The sequence below is a fragment of the Balaenoptera ricei genome, chromosome 7, assembly GCF_028023285.1.
Source record: "Balaenoptera ricei isolate mBalRic1 chromosome 7, mBalRic1.hap2, whole genome shotgun sequence".
NCBI classification, from domain to species: domain Eukaryota; kingdom Metazoa; phylum Chordata; class Mammalia; order Artiodactyla; family Balaenopteridae; genus Balaenoptera; species Balaenoptera ricei.
Window position 1 is genome coordinate 2,780,973 of NC_082645.1, and position 22,002 is coordinate 2,802,974.

Consider the following 22,002-nt stretch of genomic DNA (forward strand, 5'->3'; position numbering starts at 1 on the left):
TTTTAATATTTTTTCTTTGAATTTAATTTTTGTTAGTTTGATTAATATGTGTCTTGGTGTGTTTTTCCTAGGGTTTATCCTGTATGGGACTGTCTGTGCTTCCTGGACTTGGGTGACTATTTCCTTTCCCATGTAAGGGAAGTTTTTGACTATAATCTCTTCAAATATTTTCTCAGACCCTTTCTTTTTTTCTTCTTTTCTGGGACCCCTACAATTTGAATGTTGGTGTGTTTAGTGTTGTCCCAGAGGCCTCTGAGATTGTCTTCAATTCTTTTCATTCTTTTTTCTTTAGTCTGCTCGTCGGCAGTTATTTCCACCATTTTGTCTTCCAGCTCACTTATTCGTTCTTCTGCCTCAGTTATTCTGTTACTGATTCCTTCTAGTGTATTTTTCATTTCAGTTATTGTGCTCTTCACCTCTGTTTGTTTGTTCTTTAGTTCTTCTAGATCTTTGTTAAACACTTCTTGTACTTTCTCAATCCATGCCTCCATTCTATTTCTGAGATTCTGGATCATCTTTACTATCATTACTCTGAATTCTTTTTCTGATAGATTGCCTATTTCCTCTTCATTTATTTGGTCTTGTAGGTTTTTACCTTGCTCCTTCATCTATGACATATTTTTTTGCTGTCTCAATTTTTTTTTTTAATGAGTGAAATTGTGTTCCTTTCTTACTGGTTGTTTGGCCTGAGGCTTCCAACACTGGAGTTTGTATGCTATTGGGTAGAGCTGGGTCTTTGTGCTGAGTTGAGGAACTCTGTGAGACCTCACTCTGCTGAATACTCCCTGGGGTCTGACGTTCTCTGTTAGTCCAGTGGTTCGGACTTGGAGGTCCCACCGCATGAGCTTCAGCCCAACCCCGGGCTTGTGAACCAAGATCCTGCAACCTGCGTGAGGCAGCAAAAAAAAAAAAAAAAAGGAGCAATAACAAAGTAAAAAACAAAATTAGACTAGAAAACTAACAGATATGTTAGAAAGAATATAAAATTAAAATATAGATTAATCAACAACCAGAAGGTAATCAATACCACAATAGTAAAAAAAAAAAAACGAGGAGGAGGGAAAAGAAAAAAAAGGGGTGGGGGAAGGCCTTTGCTGTGATGGGCGGAGCCTAAGCAAGGGCAGGGTTTCGGTGGTGGGTGGGGCCAGTGCTCAGGACCCACAGGGCTGGAAAAGGCCCTGGGGGCTGTGGGGGGTGGGACTTAGGCTGAAGGAACAGAAGGGGCCCAGGTGTGCCCCCCACCCCTGATCTCAGAGGGCAGGGGACCTCACCTGGGAGCCCAGCAGACTTCCTGGGCAGGGCAAACACCTCCTCTCCTCTCCTGCTCCTCTGGTCTGGGAGGACCCCTCCTGCCTGCCTCTCCTGATCTCCCCAGCCTCCCTCCTATGCCCCCAGGACCAGTGCAGCCGGTGGGGAGGGGCTGCCTCAAAGGGCAGGGGACTGACCTGGGAGCTCAGCAGGCTCCCCGGGCCCGAGTGGGCAGGGCAATCGTCCTCCACTCCTCTCCTGCTCCTCCCGGAGGCCCCCTCCCGCCTGCCTCTCCTGATCTCCCTGGCCTCCCTCCTATGCCCCCAAGGACCCACGCAGCCTGGAGGGGGCTTTGGAGGGCAGGGGATCGGCCTGGGAGCTCAGCAGGCTCCCTGAGCCCGGGTGGGCCAGTCGAGTGCTCTCCACTCCTCTCCCGCCCTTCCCAGAGTGTCCCTCCCGCCTGCCTCTCCTGATCTCCCCGGCCTCAGGGGTGCAGATCCGATCCGGCCTACACTTCTCCTCCCCCCTCAGTCCCCCTACATCCTACTGGTTCGCTTTGGGGTTCCTCCCGTCTCCTTAGGCGTCAGAATCCCCCACCAGCGCGCGGCAGATGCCCTAGTTGTGGGGAGAAGCTAACCCCGCGTCTTCCCACACTGCCATCTTGACTCCGTCTCCCTGGAAAAGTTTTAAGATTGAGTCTATTCAGCAATAATTCCACCTTTAGAGATCTATACTTTATAGAGAAACTTCCACAGGCACAAAAGAGGCATATACAGTGCTCATGGCAGCACCGTCTAGAATCAGAAAATATCGCTATCCATCTAAATCTCTATTCATAAATTAATAACCAATTTGTTGCTCATTGATTCTATAGAATAATACAAAGCTGTAAGAAAAATGAATTAGGCCCATGTGTATTGAATCTACCAGGTGTAACAAATATCACAGAATAATAGATGCTGATCCCATTTATATAGAACGGAAAAAACCAATATTAATATATTTACATATTTCTGCAGCTAAAGAAATGGAAAAGCTATTAAAAGCGATTACCTCTGGGAAAAGGAGTTAAATAGGGGGATGGTGAATGTATACAACTTTACATTATAATCTGTATACATGTTTTACTGCTTTTATCTTTTATTACAAAGAGCATAAATGCATATATTATTATGCAATATTTTTAAAAGAACTGGAATAAAAGACATTATCTCATGGAATTTCATCAAGTTCTAGCAAGTACCAGAGACAGTGACAAAGAGGGTGAGGGCTGTGGAAACTTTCTCCCAAGAGAAAATGTTGAAGAAGCTGGGGGTACTGTGCTTGAGTAAGAGAGAACTTTTATTTGCTCCAGGGAACAGAGGCCACGCCCAGAGGGTGAGAATCCAAGAGACAGACTGAAACTTTCTAACCATGCGAGAACCCCAAATGTGAAATGGGTTGCTGTGAAACGCATTGTGAGCTTTTGTCACTGGTAGATTCAAGTAATTACCAAAATTTACTAAGTAAACTTGTTGGGTTTATTTTAGAGGCAATGACTGTACTGGTGGGTAGGTGAAGAGGGATCCCTCAGGATTTGGGATCCAAACATGAGTAGAAGTTAGCACAAGAATTATTGTACGTGATTAGCTAAACTGTATAGTTCATGAAGGATCTTAGATTATGTTAAGAACTAGGTGATTATAACATCTAGCTAGGTGAGCATAGCTTTATGAGAAGATTCTTAGAATTTCACTCTTACATAAACACAGATAAATTCTCTAAGTTTCAGATCTTTTACTGTCAAAGTGCAATCCACAGACCAGGAGCATCTGCTTATTAGAAATGCAGAATCTCAGGCTTTACCAAGACCCAGTGAATCAGAATCAGCATTTTAATGAGATCCACCAGTGATTCCTGTTCTTGAATTTGAGAAGCACTGGTTTACCCAACTATCCATAGAACACCTCTTATTCCCGAGCCTTCAAAGCCCAAATAAAAAGAAACAAACCCCTCACATGAAAAAAAAAAAAAAAAGCCCAAATAATGAGAAGTTTTGATTGTTATTATCTATAACTGGGGAGAAATGAAAAGAGAAAAAATGACCATATACACATATATAGGTGTAGATATATGTGTTTGTATAGCACATATACATATATTTACATAACACATATAAATATATACACGTACATACATACACACATAAGCAAAACCTAAACTTAAGTCTTTCTAGCTATCAGTTTAAGTGGGTGGTCATCAACTGTTTTACCTTTTAAAGAGATTTTAGCTCACTTCCCTTCCCACTAGTGAATAGCACTCAGTTTAATTAAACATTGAATCAAAGAAGGTAAACATCTTTGAGACGTTTCTCATTTTGACAGCTGTTACGACTTAGGACATCTTTAATGTCATATTCTACATTTTTGGTTTATTAAGAATTCTTTCTATTGTTTTCAGCATATTGATGGGTTTTTAAGACTTAATCCCTTAATTTTGATTTACTAAGCTTTTAGTATTTTTTTCACATCAGGATTATTTGTGGCAGGGGAATTGTGGAAGGAGATTACTATAAAAGAAGAGTAAATAAGGTGAAAAAAGCTTCCAGGTCGGGAAAATATTCTAATTACCAGCTAAAGCCTTGGCAAAAATGTATTGGCTTCTGATTGATTTTAGTATATCCATTTCCTGAATCATTTTGGTTTTTCACTTGTGTGCAAAGGCATTTAATGGCATAATGAATTCAGCAATGTATGGGGATGTCACGGTAAAAACCTTTTGCTGGATCTTCAAAAACATTGCTTTTCAGAAACTGTTTCCTTAACAAGTCATGTTGCCTCTCAGCAGGCTTTGCAAAGTTTAAAGCATACTCTCCCATAACTGGCCCCAGATGGAAAATACTCTCTTGAAATTGGCTGGTTTTTTAAGTGTAGCTCTGCATGGCCTTCTCAAAGGAAAAAAATAAGCTTGAACAGAATGCATTTAGTAGCAGGTCTATAATTCCCCCAGCATCCCACGTATTTGGATGTTTTCACTTTTGGCAGTGGAATTTTTCTAATTTAATTAACTCATTAGTGTTAGCAGATGACACAGTGTGAAAATTCTTTTCCCTAGTCACTTATCTAAATATTCTTCCAATCCACTGGAGTTACGTGCACACTTTATTTATTTTGAAAATGTGTTTGTTTCATTTCTACACTGACTTTCCCCTTAAGAGTTCATGGGCAATGTGTAGACATTTCACATAATGAACTACAACCCTTTCTTCAAGCCATAAATGGAGAAGAGGCCGAGGAGGGAACTAAAAAGTGGGGAAAATCTTTACAAAGAAAGACTGGGAGAGAAACAACAGATGGTTCCGGAAGAGCAGCCAGAGCTGAAATGCTTATCCTGGTCCAAGCCCCTGCCATTCTGTCTCATGCTTTTTAGTTCATACACTGTAAAAATGTCACGATGGTTTGTGTCTGGAAATTAACTGGCAATGCTTCGAATGACAATGAAGGCAAGTTTTCCAGGATTATCCAAACCAAAAGTGAATCTTCTTTGCACTGAAACCATTCACTCCTTCATTCACATTTTTTAACCTTACTTTTTACTATTGACATATAAATCTTCCTTCTTAGATTTTAAACTTCCTTGAAATTTGAGGATCCATCTTCCTTCCTTCCTTTCTTCTTTCTTTGTCTCTTTCTTTCCTTCTTCTCTTTCTCTGCCTCCCCTTCTTCTCCTTCTCCCCCCCTCCTCCCTCCCTTCCCTCCTCCTCCCCCTTCTCCCCACTCCCCTTCCATCCTCTCCTCCTCCCCCTTCTCCCCCTCCCCCCTCCTCCCCCACTCTCCTTTTTTCTCCTCCTCCTCCCCTTCCCCTCCTCCACCTCCTCCTTCTTTCTCTTTCTCTCTCTCTCTCTGTCTTTTTTCAGGGCCTGATACAGGGCCTGGGACAAAATAGATATTGAATAAATAAATATTACCAAATTCCAAATGAAAGGAATTCTGTTGTGTCATTCCTAGCAGTTATTGAATATCTACTCCAATATTTCATTTTATTTTTCTGAGGATTTTGAACTTTAGTATTTATTTATTTATTTAACCATTTAAACTTGTTATTTTATATTGGAGTATAGCCAATTAACAATGTTGTGACAGTTTCACGTGCACAGCAAAGCAACTCAGCCATACAGAAACATGTATCCATTCTCCCCCAAACTCCCCTCCCATCCAGGCTGCCACATAACGTTGAGCAGAGTTTCTTGTACTATACAGTAGGTTCTTGCTGGTTATCCATTTTAAATATATCAATGGGAACATGTCAATCCCAAACTCCCTAACTATCCCTTCCCTCCACCCTTCCGCCCACCCTGGTAACCATAAGTTCATTCTCTAAGTCTATGTTTAGTCCAATATTTTAAAACAGGCATCATTTTAATCCTGAGAGCAATTTTGTTAAGATGATTGCTGTTACTATTATCTTAATTTTATCCATGAGGAAATGGAGGCCAAGAGATGTTAAATAACTTGCTCAGGGTCACAGAACCCTTCAGTTAGAGAGTTTGAACTCAGGACTGTCCTGGATGCTGCTACCCAAGAGGACGGTGACGTTGGACAATCAGATCTGATGAAGCTCAAGCAGTGATAAGGGAACTTCTTTGCCTTTCTGTAGCACATCCCCAGTTTCTGCCAAAAATAAGTAAGTACTGGGTAGTAGAAAGGGTTGACTCTGAATTGTTCACTTTAAAAAAGTGAATTTGTGGTATGTGAATTATATCTCAGTTTTTAAAAGATTTAAATAATAAAGGTTGGAAATTAGTGAATTTTGGACATTTTAGAGGTTCTAAGAGCTTTCCCTGTCCTTTGTTCCTTAGGACCTTAGTTCACATTAACATCAGTTCTTTAACTGTTCACCTTTAACTGTTGAATAGCCAATATTGAACAATAGCCAAGATTTCCAGACCCAGATTTCACTGAATCCCTAGTTTCCTGTGTTGGAGGTGCCATTTATCTGAGGAGGGGGTCATGGGACAGTGATTCTTAGGAGTCTGTCCAGCATTTAAATCCTCAACTATAAGCCACTGACTAGTTTCCAGAGTGAGAAGTTTAATAAACAGGAGCTCATGAAACCATTATGCTTAGTGAAATAAGTCAGACAGAGAAAGACAAATACTGTATGTTATCACTTATATGTGGAATCTAAAAAATAAAACAAACTAGTGAATATAACAAAAAATAAATGGACTCACAGAGACAGAGAACAAACTAGGTAGTGGTCACCACTGCGGGGAGGGAAGCGGGGAGGGACAGGATGGGAGATTAAGAGGTACAAATTACTATGCATAAAATAAATAAGCTATAAGGATATACTGTACCACATGGAATATAGCCAATATTTTATAATAACTGTAATTGGAGGATAATCTATCAAATTTTTGAATCACTGTTATATTTCTTAATATAATATTGCAAATCAACTATACCTCAATTAAAAAAATTTTAAAAACCAATTTTCATCATGATACAAAATTTTTCTCCACTTCAAAGAAAAAACCCGTTGTCACATCCCTCAGAGGGTGTTTCCAGCCGCTAATGTATCTGGCAAGGATGGGATACCGTATTTGGGAAGTCTGTTCTCATTCAGTCTTTTCTAAATCCATTTCAGGGTGCTGTTAGTAGACATTTATGAGTGAAAGTCACATAATGTGGTATTTTTTACACTTATGTCCAAAACGGAGACAGTAGTTTTCTGTTCCGTCAGAGTGCATGTGCATACACACACACTCAATCTCACACACACGCATATATGTATACACTCACACACACACGTGTACACTCACACACACACATAAGCACGTGTGCACACGCACACACACCCTTATGCATATGACTCACGAATGGATATATCAATAGCAGAAAGTTATTGAGCCAATATGTCTTCCGAAAGGAAACTGTTGTGTATATGTGTTTAAAGTATAAGGAAAACCAACTGCTTTCCCTTATGTAGACTTAATCGGGCTGAAAAGATTTCAGTACAAAGCTGACAGGAGCTTCAAATGTTCTGTTTGGTAGCTCTATGCAAATCTGACAGATTTATAACTTCTTTTTCCCTCCTGCTATTTGCACTTTGAAACGAGAACAGGCTGCTCACGGAGAACAGTGGGGAGAAAGGAGTGAGCAGGTTGGGAGCATTTGCGTCAAGATTTTCCATTCTTACACTTGGAATACGAAGTTCTTTCCCTCCTTTTCTAAGTGATATGATGACCTCACCCTGAGTTTCTACGATTTGCATATTAATTTGGAATCTAGATTTTTTTTATCGTAGTATAATTGCTTTACAATGTTGTGTTGGTTTCTGCCGCAATCATGAACCAGTGAATCAGTCATGCGCATACGCACGTGCCCTCCCTCTTGGACCTCCCTCCCCCGCCCCTTCCCTCCCAACTGGGCCATCACAGAGAGCGCGGAGCTGAGCTCCCTGTGCTATACAGCAGGTTGCCACTGGCTATCTATTTTGGAATCTAGATTGGATATTTCTGTCTTTAGTCAATATTACTTTCTGCACAAAGCAAAAGACCAGTTTAAGCAGATGATTAGTGAGCCTGAGAGGGTGGGGTAGGAGGAAGGTGCAGGTCCAAACTGTATCCAGTGTTTCTCTTCTTTGGGGTCAGAGTTTGCAAACTAAGGATTGCTGGTTGCAGTGGCTCAAGACAGGCAATTGCCTCTGTCAACAACTGTGTGTCCCTCAGCCCTTGAGACAGGGAGGGAGATCAAGAAAGGGCACATACCTTCACCTTCTCAAACTGGTGCCCCACTGGCCGTGTGTTGGAGTCTTTCAGGGATCTTAAAAGGAGGATGAGTGGGTCCCACCCTTAGCGATCCAGTCCTGATTTATTTGCTCTTTGGTGACTCCGCAGGTGACTCTAACCTGCAGCCAAGTCTGAGACCAACCCCTCTAACCAGTAGTTGCCATCCCCGGCTGCTGCCCCCATACTCGGGGGCCGGCGCCCATGCCCCTAGAGACTGCAGTGGTCTGGGATGGGGCCTGGGCGTTGGTGAATTTTACAAGCTCCCCAGGGGTTTCTAAGGAGCAGCCAGGAAGGAGATCTGCTGAGCTACCTGGTCAGCAGATTTTGTCACTGTTCTTGTCATATCCAATTCTGAAATTACTCTTTGTAGAGTTTATATCATGTAGGAGCCAGTTTGTTGAGTGCTCAAGGGAGATGCCAGTGAGTGTGGCACTGTCTCTGCTCTCTGGATGCTATTAGGCTGCACACAGTCGTATTTTGCATTGTTTGTTGCTTAATGAAGCTGATAGAAAACTATCTTGACTCTAGGTGTGGAAGGGCTTTTTCATGCATTGTCTCTTCCGAACCTGAAACTATCTGGGGGAGGATAGATTAGGAAATGCAGATTCACAGAAGTTAGGGAACATGCTGAAATGTCCATGGCAAAGAGGGCTGGGGGCCAAATCTTCCAATGCCTTTCAGCGCTATCATTTCCCCCCATTTCTTCTGGCAAACCATGAACATTTCAGAACAGGGATGAGGAGAGAGGGAATCAGAGAAGCAGAAATTGAGATGGAGAAACCTATTCTCAGAAAGTGTGTGAGTGTATGAGAGTGTGTGTGTAAGTGTGTATGTCTGTGAGAGGGTGTGTCTGCATGTGTGTGACTATTGCATGTGAGGAAATATGACTTTGAGGTTCTATTTAACGGTGTTGTTTGGTTCTTGTCCGTTGAAAATTATACAGTCTTTTAAAGTCTAACAGAAAAAAGAAACTACTAACATCTCTAGGAATATTAAAGGATCTGTCTGGCACTGAAAAACCATTACTATCTGTGAGGAAAATTAAAAAGAGTTTACTAAGGCCAACTCAGATTTCTACCGATACCAAGAAATAGTATTTTAATCAGCTAGAAAGAGATGTATGTGAGCAGAGGTCACTATCAATGACCATCAGTCACAAAAGGATGCTTAATATCCTGTCTTCCTTAAACTCTCTGACCATTTCCATCCCCGTGCAGGGAGGGAGAGGCATCTAACCTATCACTTGGAGTCAGATATGTGCTCTATTTATAACCAGAGTTGTGAGAAGCCATAGGAAAGACATGAACACGACTGGATCATGGTGCTTTGTAAGTGCAGGCAGGGCCCAAGGAGTAATATTTAGGTTGACAGTGGTTTAAAAATCATGCTAAAATGTTTTCTTTGAGGCTTGGGTATGTCTGTGTGTTTGTCTCAGAAAGTAATGTCTGTGTTATAAATGTGCATAGCTTTTCTTTGCTTTAGCAATGTTATATTGCTGCTCAGCTCTTTATATATTCATGAAGACAGCTGTAAACATTCAGGCATTCATTTATTCATGCAAACAGCAAATGCTCATTGAGTGTCTGCCATGTTGCTATGCACCAGGCATTATAATACTACCCTGGAGAACATAGAATAGAAAATAGTGTTCCTGCCCTCCAGGAGCTAAGTGCCTAGTAGAATTTTTAATCTAAAAATTGGCACCAGCCAGCCCAAGGAAGGCTGGCTGTCTGTCCAAAGGAATCTCTATGGCGTGCACCTCAATCATGGTCAAACCTGGAAAAGAGAAACTACTCTAGGTATTTCAAGCAGAGAGGGATTTAATGTGAGGAATTGGTTATGAAGCTGTTGGAAGGGCTGGAGGGGCAGAAGGCATAGGTGGTGGTACTCAAAGATTGGGAAGCTGCTACTGCCCTTTCTTAGGATGAGTGGTTGGAGGAATCACGGAAGTTACCAGAGCCTGTACCCCCTGCTTTTGATCCTGCGCATCTGGAGCTGGAAGCAGAATGGCTTCTCCCTTCCTGTTGCCTTCTGATTTCTCACAGCCTCCTATTGGCAGAATCCAACTTGACCAACCGACTAAGAAGTCTTGATAATGTAGTTTGCACCTCTAGACCTGCAATAGGGAGAAGTTATAGCAGGGCTAGGCGGATGTGGACGGTGGTGGTAGTGAAATCCACAGTCCAATAACCAGTGGAGAGGGAGGGGGTCTGGCAGTAGCCACTGACACCCAGAGTTTTTGTGACTCGGTACCCTGAGATGTGACCAGGCTTTGAAATCTGACTGAAACTAACTCTTACGGATTGAAATGTATCCCCCCCACCCAAATTCATATGTTGAAGCCCTAACCCCCAATGTGCCTATATTTGGGGATAGGGCCTTTTAGGAGATAATTAAGGTTAAATGAAATCATAAGAGTAGGGGTCTCATTCAATCAGACTGGTGTCCTAATAAGAAAAGGAAGAGACACCGGAGGCATGTGTGCAAAGGAAAAGGCCATGTGAGGATACACAGAGAAGGCAGGCAAATGCAAGTTAAGGAGAGATGCCTCACCAGAAACCAACCCTGCCAGCACCTTGATCTTGAACTTCCAGCCTCCAGAACTGTGAGAAAATAAATGTCTATTGTTTAAGCCACCCAGTCTGTGGTATTCTGTTATGACCACACAAGCTGACTCATATACTAAGCAAATACATAAATGATGAATATAAACAGTTAGATGCCAAATTGCAAACTTTTACTAAAAATGCAACTCTCCAAAAGATTGCCTACTTATATTTGCTGGTCAACACATTCTTCTTCAATAAGTAAAACTACATGGGAATCAAATAAAATTAGGAGGTTGTTTGATGACAGTGGTCTCTGAGCAAGGGAGTTTGTTGGATAATACAGATGACCAGTGTCATACCGAAGTGTCTTTGGGGGCTGACACTCATTTTTCCTCTAGACCTGCAGTCCTTGTTGGGTTTATATACATGAGGGCACCCTCTTCCCCCATGGTGCTGGGGGCAGAGTGTATGAGCCTTCCTGACTTTTCCTTTGTGGGCCCCTCCTCTTTTCATACTGACACAACCTGGTTGCCATTTGTTTCTTTTGGGTGGCCTTGCTTTGATCCTGTTGGATAACTTACTTTGATCCTTTCCATGCTCGTTTTATGGTTTAATTCACAAACTTTCAAGTTCTTGGGGTAGAGGTAGTACATATACTTAGGCTGATAATTGGCCAGGATGTACTGCTATAGCTGTACTGCTTATTGCCTTTCACTGTGCCCTTCTGATCAGTCAATACCTATGCCATATCAGTTGCTAAATGTTTTGAATGTCAATCTTTGCCTATATAATTAGCATCATAAAACGTGAAAAGAAATTGACCAGGTTAAGCTGTTCAATCAGCCTTCCATGTAGCAGACTAGCCTGTTCAAGAACTGTCAAAAGGATCTCCATTTCCCAATGACAGCTTCATCAGCTTATTACAGAGCAAAAAATTCAGTCACTAGAGTTGCTTCTTAATGAGTTGAATCATATATACCAGAAGGGATAATGAATATGTCTAACATTTAAAGCTTACCTACTATGTGATCTTTATTTACTTTATTTTATTTTTGGAGCAAGGAAAGGTTTATTGCAGGGCCAAGCAAGGAGAAAGGGTGGCTCATGCCCAAAAACCCTGAACTCCCTGATGTTTTGTTTTGTTTTTTTAAATAAATAAATAAATTTATTTATTTATTTATTTATTTATTTATGGCTGTGTTGGGTCTTCATTACTGCATGGGGGCTTTCTGTAGCTGTGGTGAGCAGGGGCTACTCTTTGTTGAAGTGCACAGGCTTCTCACTGCGGTGGCTTCTCTTTTTGCGGAGCACAGACTCTAGGCACATGGGCTTCAGTAGTTGTGGTGCATGGGCTTAGTTGCTCTGTGGCATATGGGATCTTCCTGGCCCAGGGCTCAAACCCATGTCCCTGGCATTGGCAGGTGGATTTTTAACCACTGCGCCACCAGGGAAGCCTCCCTGATGGTTTTTGGGGAAAAGTTTTTATAGGCAAAATTTGGGGTGAGGGCTGTAGAGTGTGTGACTTTCTTCTGATTGGTTGGTGGTGAGGTAACAGGGCGGTGCTCCAGGAATCTTGAGCTCAGCCTGAAGTTACTATCCTCCACCTGGTTGGGGACCTTAGTTCCTGCAGAAGAGCTCAAAGATATTGTTCTGTATATTCCTTGAGGAGGAACCAGGACCCTGTCCCAAGGCTGCGCTATTGTTTCTTGACTACTCCTCCCTTGTTTCTGCATTCCCTCCCTTCCCTGATTAGCAACTGTTTGAATCTGCCCTTTGGAACTCAGGAAAGGTTAAGGAGGCTGAATGAAGCATATTTCCTACAAAATAGGGGGACACGGAAAAGATTTGTACCCAGGAGCCCCACAGGGTCCTGCTTGGCTTCAATCCCCCCTTTTCTTTGATACTCCTCAATCTTGAGGAGCACAGGTGTTGGACAAGAAAGGGAATAACGTTTTGGATAGAGACTTTAATCATAAACTCAGCAGAGGAACTCGGTTTTAGGGGGACTTGGTTTCAGTCCTGCTATGTGATCTTTCAGTGGATCATCTCATTAGTCATCACAACAACCCTACTAGGAAGAAGGTCCTGTTATTAGTGTCCTTTCATAGATGAATCAACTGGAGCTTAAATAGGTTAAATAATGTAATGTGATCAGCAAGTAAGGAATGAAGTAGAGAATCAAACCTGAAGATTAACCATTGTGTTTAGAACAAACAAGTCACCTTGGCCTATAAGACCCTGTGTGAACTAGTTGTTACTTAAATCTCAGAACTTTTTTCACACATTCTCTTCCTAGTTTGCTTTAGGGCACACAAACCTCTTTACCAGCTCCTTCCCAGCAGAAAGACTGGCCCCTCTACCTTGGAATGCTTTTTTTTTTTTTGGCTCCGTTGGGTCTTTGTTGCTGTGCGTGGGCTTTGGCGAGTGAAGGCTACTGTTCATTGCAGAGCGTGGGTTTCTCATTGCGGTGGTTTCTCTTGTTGCAGAGCACGGGCCCTAGGTGCGTGGGCTTCAGTAGTTGTAGCACGTGGGCTCAGTAGTTGTGGCACGTGGGCCCTAGAGTGCAGGAACCTCAGTGGTTGTGGCGTGTGGGCTCAGTAGTTGCAGCATGTGGGCTCTAGAACGCAGGCTCAGTAGGTGTAGCACGTGGGCTTAGTTGCTCTGTGGCATGTGGGATCTTCCCGGACCAGGGCTCGAACCCGTGTCCCCTGCACTGGCAGGCGGATTCTTAACCACTGCACCACCAGGGAAGCCCTGGACTGCTCTCTACCCATGTTTTTATATGGCAGCTCATACCCTTACCATTCTGGCTAAACTTTGCTTCCCTTTTCACACACTTGACCCTCAGTTACACCAGTCACGGGGGGTTGTTTCCTTCATAGCAGGTACCGATCGTGGTTTGGAGTTGTTTGCTTATTTGTTTTCTGTATCCTCCCACTAGAATGTAATCTCCACAGAGGTGGGGACTTGTTCTCTATTTACGTGCTGTGTCACCAGCATCAAAGTACTGAGTCCTCCATTCATTAGGCACTTAATAAACATGAGCTAAATGCCAAAGTATCATCTATTGTGATCTATTAAACCCCAAGACTCTTGGGAATATAAGACTCAGGAGGGCATGCTTTTGTTGGACGGGGGAATCTCAGGGCCTGAGTAGTCTCTGTAGCTGGATTGATCATCACAGAGAGTATTCTGAGCCACCAAAGCATAGAGTCCCTGGGATGAGAAGGGGGCCGCAAAGTGGGTGGGAACAGCTGAAAGCACGAAAGACAGCCCCCAAATAAATTTCAGTTAACTAATCGTTTGGCCTATACTATTAGCATAGAACTAACTTTCTTCTGACAATTGCTGCCAGTGCTTTGTTGGTTTTTAACTCTTAGGCCCTACCAACAAGCAGATATTAAGAACTGACTATATTTAAAGAACTGCCCCAGGTGATGAAGGTGATTACTAAGGTCCCTAAGGACTTCTATGAACCTTGGGAGGGAAAGGAATCGTTGCCAAATGGAGTGATGCAGAAGGTTTAGGGAAGGATCGGGGATCTGAGCCAGGCACTGGGGCAAGGGGAGGATTAGACCAGATGGAGGTATGATCTGAAGTGTGGTTTCGGGAACAAACGTTCTTCGTGTGTTTGGAGATTGTAAAAGACTGGTTCGCAGGAATTAGACCTTGAACATGATGTTGAAAAATTTGGATTTTATCCTGAAGTCAGAGTGGAGTTTCTGAGTGGACCAGTAATGAATTAAAATGAGTATTCCTGAAAGTGAGAGATGGAATGATTAAAATGGAAAAGAAGAAGCCCGTCAGTTTCCTACAACTGACTATAACGTGGGCAAACCCTGCCTGGGGCACAGCTGTCTCAACCCTCTTCCTGGTAGGGGAAACCAAGAGAAAGAGGCCACATTCTGTGTATGGGCTGTGAGGTCGCGTCTGTTGCATCCTCGTTAAACTTGGAGCAGTTGAAATAATTCTAAAAAATATTTCTTCTCAACTGTGTCAGAAACTGATTGGTACAGCATTTTATTAAGCTCAGCTCTTCTATGTCAGCAGTTCAATGGCTGATATAAAATGTGTTTTTTGCGAATTATGAGCAATTTCTGTACGTCAAAGTGCCTGAGTCATCAAAATTCTGAGTCATCAAAGGCATATTAAATTATGTCGACTTGTATTTAAGGTTAACTGGTTTTTAATGTTATCCGTGCATAATTAGAACTTAAATGTAAGTTGTCATTTATTGCCTTTAAACCATTTTTATGTACATCGTTTGATGGCCATTTGTTATCTGTTTTTGCAGTGGAGGAAGATGAGCTTCAGAGAGCCTAAATGACTTGTCCAAGGTCACTTGGCTGATGGGTAGGAAAGTCTGGGTTCAAACCTATTTCTTTCATTTCAAGCACTTTACATCTTGGTAAAAACTGGAAGCTAGTGTTTAATACATCTAATGCCTCCTTACTAACCAGAATACCGAGTCATTCCTGAGCAAGCAATCTCAGTGGAGTGCAGGGATTAACTCTATCTGATTTGGTGAAATGCAGTGGGTGTTCAAATACTTACTCACGATAATGATGCCATGACCATTCATGCTGATTCAACCTTTCCCAAAGCAAATGTCTCTTGTAATGTTCCTTAAATAGGTTTAAATTAAGTATTTTTAAATTAAATATTGACAGTAATGTTCATGTTTCAGTCTCCCCTTCCTGGGCCTTGGACTCAACAGCTCTTGGATATGGAGCATGGCTTTGTCCATTTGCTCTCATGGAATCTGCAGACCGCATCCCTGGGCACAGCAACAGAATGATGCTGGCGGATAGAGAGAGGACGGGTGTGAAGCAAGTGTGGCATGAAACTGACTGTTTGCTTTTTTCCACAGTCTGCTGAGTAGACCTGCAAACCCATTCCACAACTCCATTAGTAAAACCTGTGAAAACACAGGGGCCTCCGTAAAGACGACTCTGACCTTGGCAGCGGGAGAGGGTTTTGGAGTCGAGGGAGGCCAGTTCTAAACTTATGATTTGGGTCTGGGTATTTTTGGCTTCAACACTTGCTCCTGGTTAGAAAGTGAACAACAGGGGTCTAAACACTGTTCGCTCGGATAGTAAAACACATGTTCACTTTTTGCAGTGACCCTGGAAACAGAAGGGGAATTCTTATAAATCACAAAGGAAAATAAATAACTTCACTCATGGAGGGCAAGAGACAGCTTGAGAAAAGGGACTTTGGAAAAAGGCTGTCTCTAGATAGCAGTCTTGTGGTAAGTACTAAATATTCATTTACCACTATATGTTTTGGCTTAAAATGCATTATTCTTTGACTGTGATTTCCTAAACCCTGTGCTTTCAAAACCTCTATTCCAGTTACCCCATTAGCAATATCTCCTGGGATATTTGTTTCACTTATTTTTTACAAAGTCAAAAGCCAGCAAACTATTGGAATGTTTGTATAGTGTCCTAATAGGCAAATGTCATAATCTGTCAGCATTATATATAATTACATTAATTCCAGCTGAAGTAAACTTTAACCCATACAAAAACACTACTGTACAGCTGATACCAAATGCCAAGCTAGTATATAGTTGTTCTATCACCCATTTATCTTAACTCTGGGGGTAAGTTGAATAAGAATGAAGTAGAGCTTCAAATACTGAAGAGCGAAGAAAATCTCTGAGATCTTGGGTATGTAAATTTGTTCAATGGTCCATAAACTTTCTTTCTAAAAGTTTGAATACTGATGAGCGTCATTCTTAACAATTTGGTTGGGTTTGCTTTTGTGTATGAGAATCTGGTTAGTCCAGGGAAATAGACTAAGTCACTGATTTCTGAAGGTTGGCCGTTCTTTCATAGTCTGAGCTGAGATGTTTGGGGAGGCAATGATACATCTGAACGGAGTAAGAAATCAAATGAAGCAAGTCATTCCTTACTCTTTTGGTCATCTACTCAAGTAGAAATGTAGCTTAGTACCTTCTTTGGCATGACATTTAGGGTTGTGCTTTATTCATTTGTGTCCTCCCAGCTTCTGGCCTGGAGTTGGGGTCAGAGTAGGTATCCAATAAAATATTTGTTGATTTATTAGTTGCCCTTTTCCAATTCTGCTGCTGTAGGTCTTGCTCTGTCGGTGTCTGGATTAGCTATTTACCCTGTGACTGCTGAGGCTTCACGTCACAAACTGTTCATAAATGTGAGTTTCTGGGAATTGAGAAAAGAGTTGCATTTAACTTTTGTGTCTAGCTCTTCTGTGTCTCTGTGAGCTCTGCACCGAGCAGCATACCTTCAGAGGCTAAGAGCTCTTCTAGGATTTTAAGTTCTCCTCCCAGTCTGCATGCCCTCTTCTCAGTTCTGAGGTCTTTCTGTCTCCAGCTACAGTGCAGTGAAAATAGTGTGTGTGTGTGTGTGTGTGTGTGTGTGTGTGTGTGTGTGTGTTTATATGTCTATACCCTTTGCAACTTCTAGGGAAACTTAGGATAAAAAGATAATTTCTCAGCCTCTCCTTTTTTTCTTTGCCAAAGGAAACACTTCTTACATATCAGCCTGCCAGTAAGGTCTGTCTTATGCCTAGCTAGGCACTCGTGTAGTATATATAGTAGGAGCAGCCCAAGAAAGGTTCTCTTAACCCAGAAGTATCATCTTTGCTGATTAACCCCTAAAGCCCCCAATTTGGCCTTAGGTCCCGGAGAAGATACAAAGACCCTATGAAAGCAAACATGCTAAGCTGTTGTCTTTTACTCGTTCACAGTAGCACTCATTAATGAAAGGTCTTGGGTCATTCCCAGATGTCAGACAGATGAGCAGAGTTTTGTTGAGGGAGTTGCTAAACAAAAGGATGCAGAGCACAGAGTGCCAGCATGCAAGGCTGGGCTGGGGCAAGGAGGGGAGCGGACGTGGATTATCACGAGGGCACTGGGCACCTGAAAATCAGAGAAGGAGATTCAATGAAATTTTTGCCATGTTTAAATTTTCCTTAGGGACAGACTTGACTGTGGGCATAAATCAAAGCCGTCGTATTACCTGTGCTGGCTGAAAATCCCAAAGCAAGCTTGCGTTCCCATTGGCATGTGTCTCTAGCCTGAGTCTTGTGGGGACTGTGGATCTGTTTCTTGACTTACAGCACAAAAGAACGTTGGGAAAAGGAGAACGTGTTGCTTGGTACCACCTGAGAAACGCCATCCTGTGAAATCTCCCCAAATGATGCCTAGGAGAGTTTTTACACTAGTGAAATGTCTTCCTTGTTTACTAGAGGCAGATTGAATGTGGCATCTGCATGTGCCTGTTGGGAAAATGCTGAAAAAGAATTCGTTCTCCTATGACTATGTGGCCCAAGGTGCATTGATGCTTGAATGCTATTCATTGTTATACCCGGTAGGCCATGTGACTATGATTTTGCCTTCTGTTTTACCGTTATGTTCTTCCCTCACATAAGATGCCACTATTGGGGCAATGACAGCAAGAGGATTGGTTTTTAGGGTGTGAGACCCATTGAAAGACCCTAGTGAATTTTATTTTGACTGTCAGAGAGACAGACACAAATGGGGGAAGAGATCAAAGCTGACTGGCCTGTAAAGGACTTGAACCCAAGACCTTGTCCTCCTCTTTGGCTCTGTGCCGAAACTGCACAAATAATTAGGCAAGAAGCACACAGAGATGATTCTAGATCAGGGTTGCTGGGAAACACAAGGAAAAAAAAAAAGAAAGAAACACCTGGCATCATATCACACACTCTTCATTCCCAAGTCATTTTTAAAAATTTTATTATTCTATTCTATTCTATGTTAGTTTTATTTTTTATTTGATTTATTTATTTTTTTCTATTCTATGTTATTTTTAAATCGTAGAATCCAAATTGGGAATGGGTTATCCAGTCCCCTCACTCTGCAGAAAAAGTAGTTAATAATCAACAAGTTTAAACGCTTTTCCTGAGGCTGCACAAGTAGGATACAACCAAGAGTAGAAGTGAGGTTTCTGACCTGTCACTTCAGTTCTTTGTCTTTCATTCTCTAATAATAATCCAGTAAGAGAAGATCCTTTGGAAAACTGAGCAGAGGAAAGAGAAACATACTAAACTCTTAAGTCTTGACATTCCACTGCTGTAATCGTTATGACCCATATTTTTGAGAGTCAGAGGGCTCAGAGGTAATTTCCACTTTCAGATTTTTGCAGGCAAAAATTCCTTAGAATGTACTGCAGGAATAAGGCACTATTAACTTCATTACACTTTTTATTTGACATAATCAAATCCTGAAGTGTTGAGCAGCTCCCCTGCAACAGTCTTAAAAATTTTATGCTGGAGGAACCACAGAATAAAAAAATCTCACAGTCCAAATACTGAAAAAAAGCTCCAACTGGGGGATGTGAGTTTGTGGTCCTTAGTCACAATTTTGCTTTCAGGATGTGACACATGGGAGGGTTTGAGAGAGAGAGAGAGAGAGAGAGAGAGTGTGTGTGTGTGTGTGTGTGTGTATGTGTCTAGGCATGTGTGCACCCTAGTAACGCTAAAGTATTCTTTGATGTTGCTGATTTTTGACTTGATGAATCATCCTTTTAAAGAAGAACGTGACAGGGGAAGTGAAACTGAAATGAAAAATATGTTTCCATGTGAGGGGTAAAGACACCGAGAGAAAGACAAGCGACGACACGTTGGCCTCTCCCGGTAGGAGTATGCCAAGGAGCCACGTGTTCATGGAAAGTACAGTCTTCTCTCTGACGACAATAAAAATCACCCCAGAAATTGGGGCCTCTTCCTGGCCCAAAACTCTTCAGCCCACCCCAGGATGCTTTTTTTTTGATCAGAAAAAGTCAGCATTTCACACTGCTTTTCTATTTTCAGGAATCGTCCCTGCAAATGGGCCGCGTGTATAGCTATCTGACGCTTGTAGCCGTGGTAGCATTTAGCTGCTGAGCAGGCCGGGAAGTGAACGTTTCTCCAGCTCACATTTCAAGAGCAAAGATTCTCTTTTAATTTGGGGGGGAAATACCTTTTGCTTTTAAGCACAGATAGGAGTTAACAGTTTCTCTCATGAGTGATGAACCCCAATCTTTTCTCCCCCACTGAAAGGAAGACAAAACGGTGGCCGTACTAGGTCCTCACATCTGACAGAGTGCAGTTTTGATAGACTCGTGGCAGCAGGGAAGCCCCCTCACAGGTCCTGCAATTCATCCTTCAGCCTCTGGATGGCTGGCGTCCAAATCGTTCGCGTAATCAGGCCTTCCACAGGCTCCCATTAACTCTGTCGGTCAACAAACGTCACTGGAAACCTGCTTTATATTTACGATGCTTTAGTAGCCATGGGGTGTGCTGGAGAGTTGCCATTTCCCCCTCCAGATCCAGTCCATCCTTCTCTACCTGGCTGGGCACTCCTGGAGAAGGTACCACGTGGACCTTGTTAAAAGAATCCCTGGCATTCTGACATCTCACTGAGTTTGGCCAATGGGATGACCTAGAAGGGCATCACAGGTTGGGAGGAAAGAGAAGTTGAGGTCATTGTTTTCCTGCTCTCTCCCTGCCTCGCTGTGGACCACAGGGACTGGACTGATCTCCCTAGGGCCACAGCGTTCGTTGGGCAACTCTCTCCCACAACTTTAGCTGCAGTTACAGCCACAGCTCTCTGTGTTCCGGCACCTTCTCTCTCCCCAGGCCCCTTCAGGCTTTTTGTTAGTAATGACTCCTGGGTGTTGCCAGCCCATCTCATGTTGGTTTGCTTTAGGTCTGCCCACACTTTAATCAATAGTTCCTTTACCAAAATCTCCTCAATTAAATGGTTTGAGTGTGTCATCTTTTTTCCTGCAGGGTGACCCTGACTGATATGAGGAAATACTCCTTCTCAAAGTGTTTACAGGTTATTTGTAGAAGCTGATCTAATGAGCAGGGAAAATAACATAACATGGAGAAGATACACAGGTGCGACATTTGGCAGTGACAGGACTTGAGATCATTCTGGGGGAATGTAAGGAGACACCATGCAGTAGCTGTTGTTAGATCTGTGCTTCGAAGCAGTGGTGAGAATTCGGTAGGTGAGGATTGGGATAGAAGAGAAGAAAGACGGACTTCCCTGGGGGTCCAGTGGTTAAGACTCCACGCTTCCAGTGCGTGGGGTACGGGTTCAATCCCTGGTTGGGGAACTAAGATCCCACATGCTGCATGGCACGGCCAAATAATAAAAATAAATTTAAAAAAAAAGAGAAGAAAGGCAACCCAAGGAGATTGTCCTAAACCCCTTGGTGACAACTCATTTCATTGCTGAATTATTTTTTTCCCAGGAAAACTTCTTCCTTATAGCAAATTGTGATGGTTAATTTTATATGTCAACTCAGCTGGACTAAGGGATACCCAGATAGCTGGCAAAACATTATTTCTGGGTGTGTCTGTGCGGATGCTTCCAGAAGAGATTAGCATTTGCATTGGTAGACTGAACAAAGAAGACTCCCTTAACCAGTGTGGGTGGGTATCTGATCTGTTGAAGGCCTGCATAGAACAAAAAGGCAGAGGATGGGCGAATTTGCTCTCTGCGTGAGCTGGGACATCCACCTTCTTCAGTCCTCAGACGTGGGTGCTTCTGGTTCTCAGGCCTTTGGACTCAGACCTGTATCATTGGCTCCCTGGTTCCCAGGCCTTGGGGTTTGGAATCAACTACACCACCAGCTTTCCTGGGCCTCCAGCTCCCAGGCAGCTATGGGCCTTCTCAGCCTCCGTAATCACAAGGACATTCTCTCATAATAAATCTCTTTATTTATACACACACACAGACAGAGCCCTGACTGACATGCAAATTTAAATTTCTGTTGTTTTATCTTCAGTTATTCCGTTCCCCCTGACCCTGCCACCCTGTTTAGTGACTGGCGTCAGCAAACTCTGTAAAAGGCCACAGAGTGAACAGTTGAGGCTTTGCAGGCTCAAGGAGCAGTCACAACAACTCAACTCCATGGTTGTGGCGCAGAGCAGACACACACAAGACAGAAATCAGTGGGTGGGGCTTATGTGCCAATAAAACTTTATTTACAAAGACAGCAGCAGGCTGGATTCTGAAGGCTATCTGCACGCGTTAGAGAAATGGGAAGCTTGAGGGTCCAGGTTGGCTTTTCCTGAGTGCTCACTTTCTGAGTAGTGATTTGTGTTTACCCTCAGGACAGGTAGTACCCCGAGGCAGGCAAAGAGGCGGGTTGAGGCTGTCATGCAAAGATGCAGGTCCTCAAGAAGTTGAGGAAAGGGAAAGGTTTTAGAAGGTTTTAGAAGGGTTTTAGAAAGCTCTAAAGGTTTTAGAAAGTACTCACTGAGACGACTTCTTTTTTTTTTTTTTTTTTTTTACATGGATGACCACAACAAAAGCAACAATGATTGCAATTACCAAACATGAAACACACTCATACTATGTCATAGTATTGACATTCAGTCCAGTAATCCTCCACTGTAACAGCTCCTTTACTTTGCAGTGAAAATTGATTTGTA

General features: G+C 42.7%; 1 protein-coding gene across 5 annotated transcripts in view; it reads left to right on the top strand.

The window, feature by feature from the left end:
* The window catches only part of NCKAP5 (NCK associated protein 5), a 1,059,956-nt gene that overhangs the window by 131,799 nt on the left and 906,155 nt on the right, over positions 1 to 22,002 (top strand). For all 5 annotated transcript variants that reach the window (XM_059927623.1, XM_059927626.1, XM_059927624.1 and 2 more), the window contains exon 2: positions 15,691 to 15,820. In XM_059927623.1, the coding sequence (XP_059783606.1) occupies positions 15,752 to 15,820 (69 nt within the window). In that variant the 5' untranslated portion in view covers positions 15,691 to 15,751. The remainder of the gene's footprint in view (positions 1 to 15,690; positions 15,821 to 22,002) is intronic.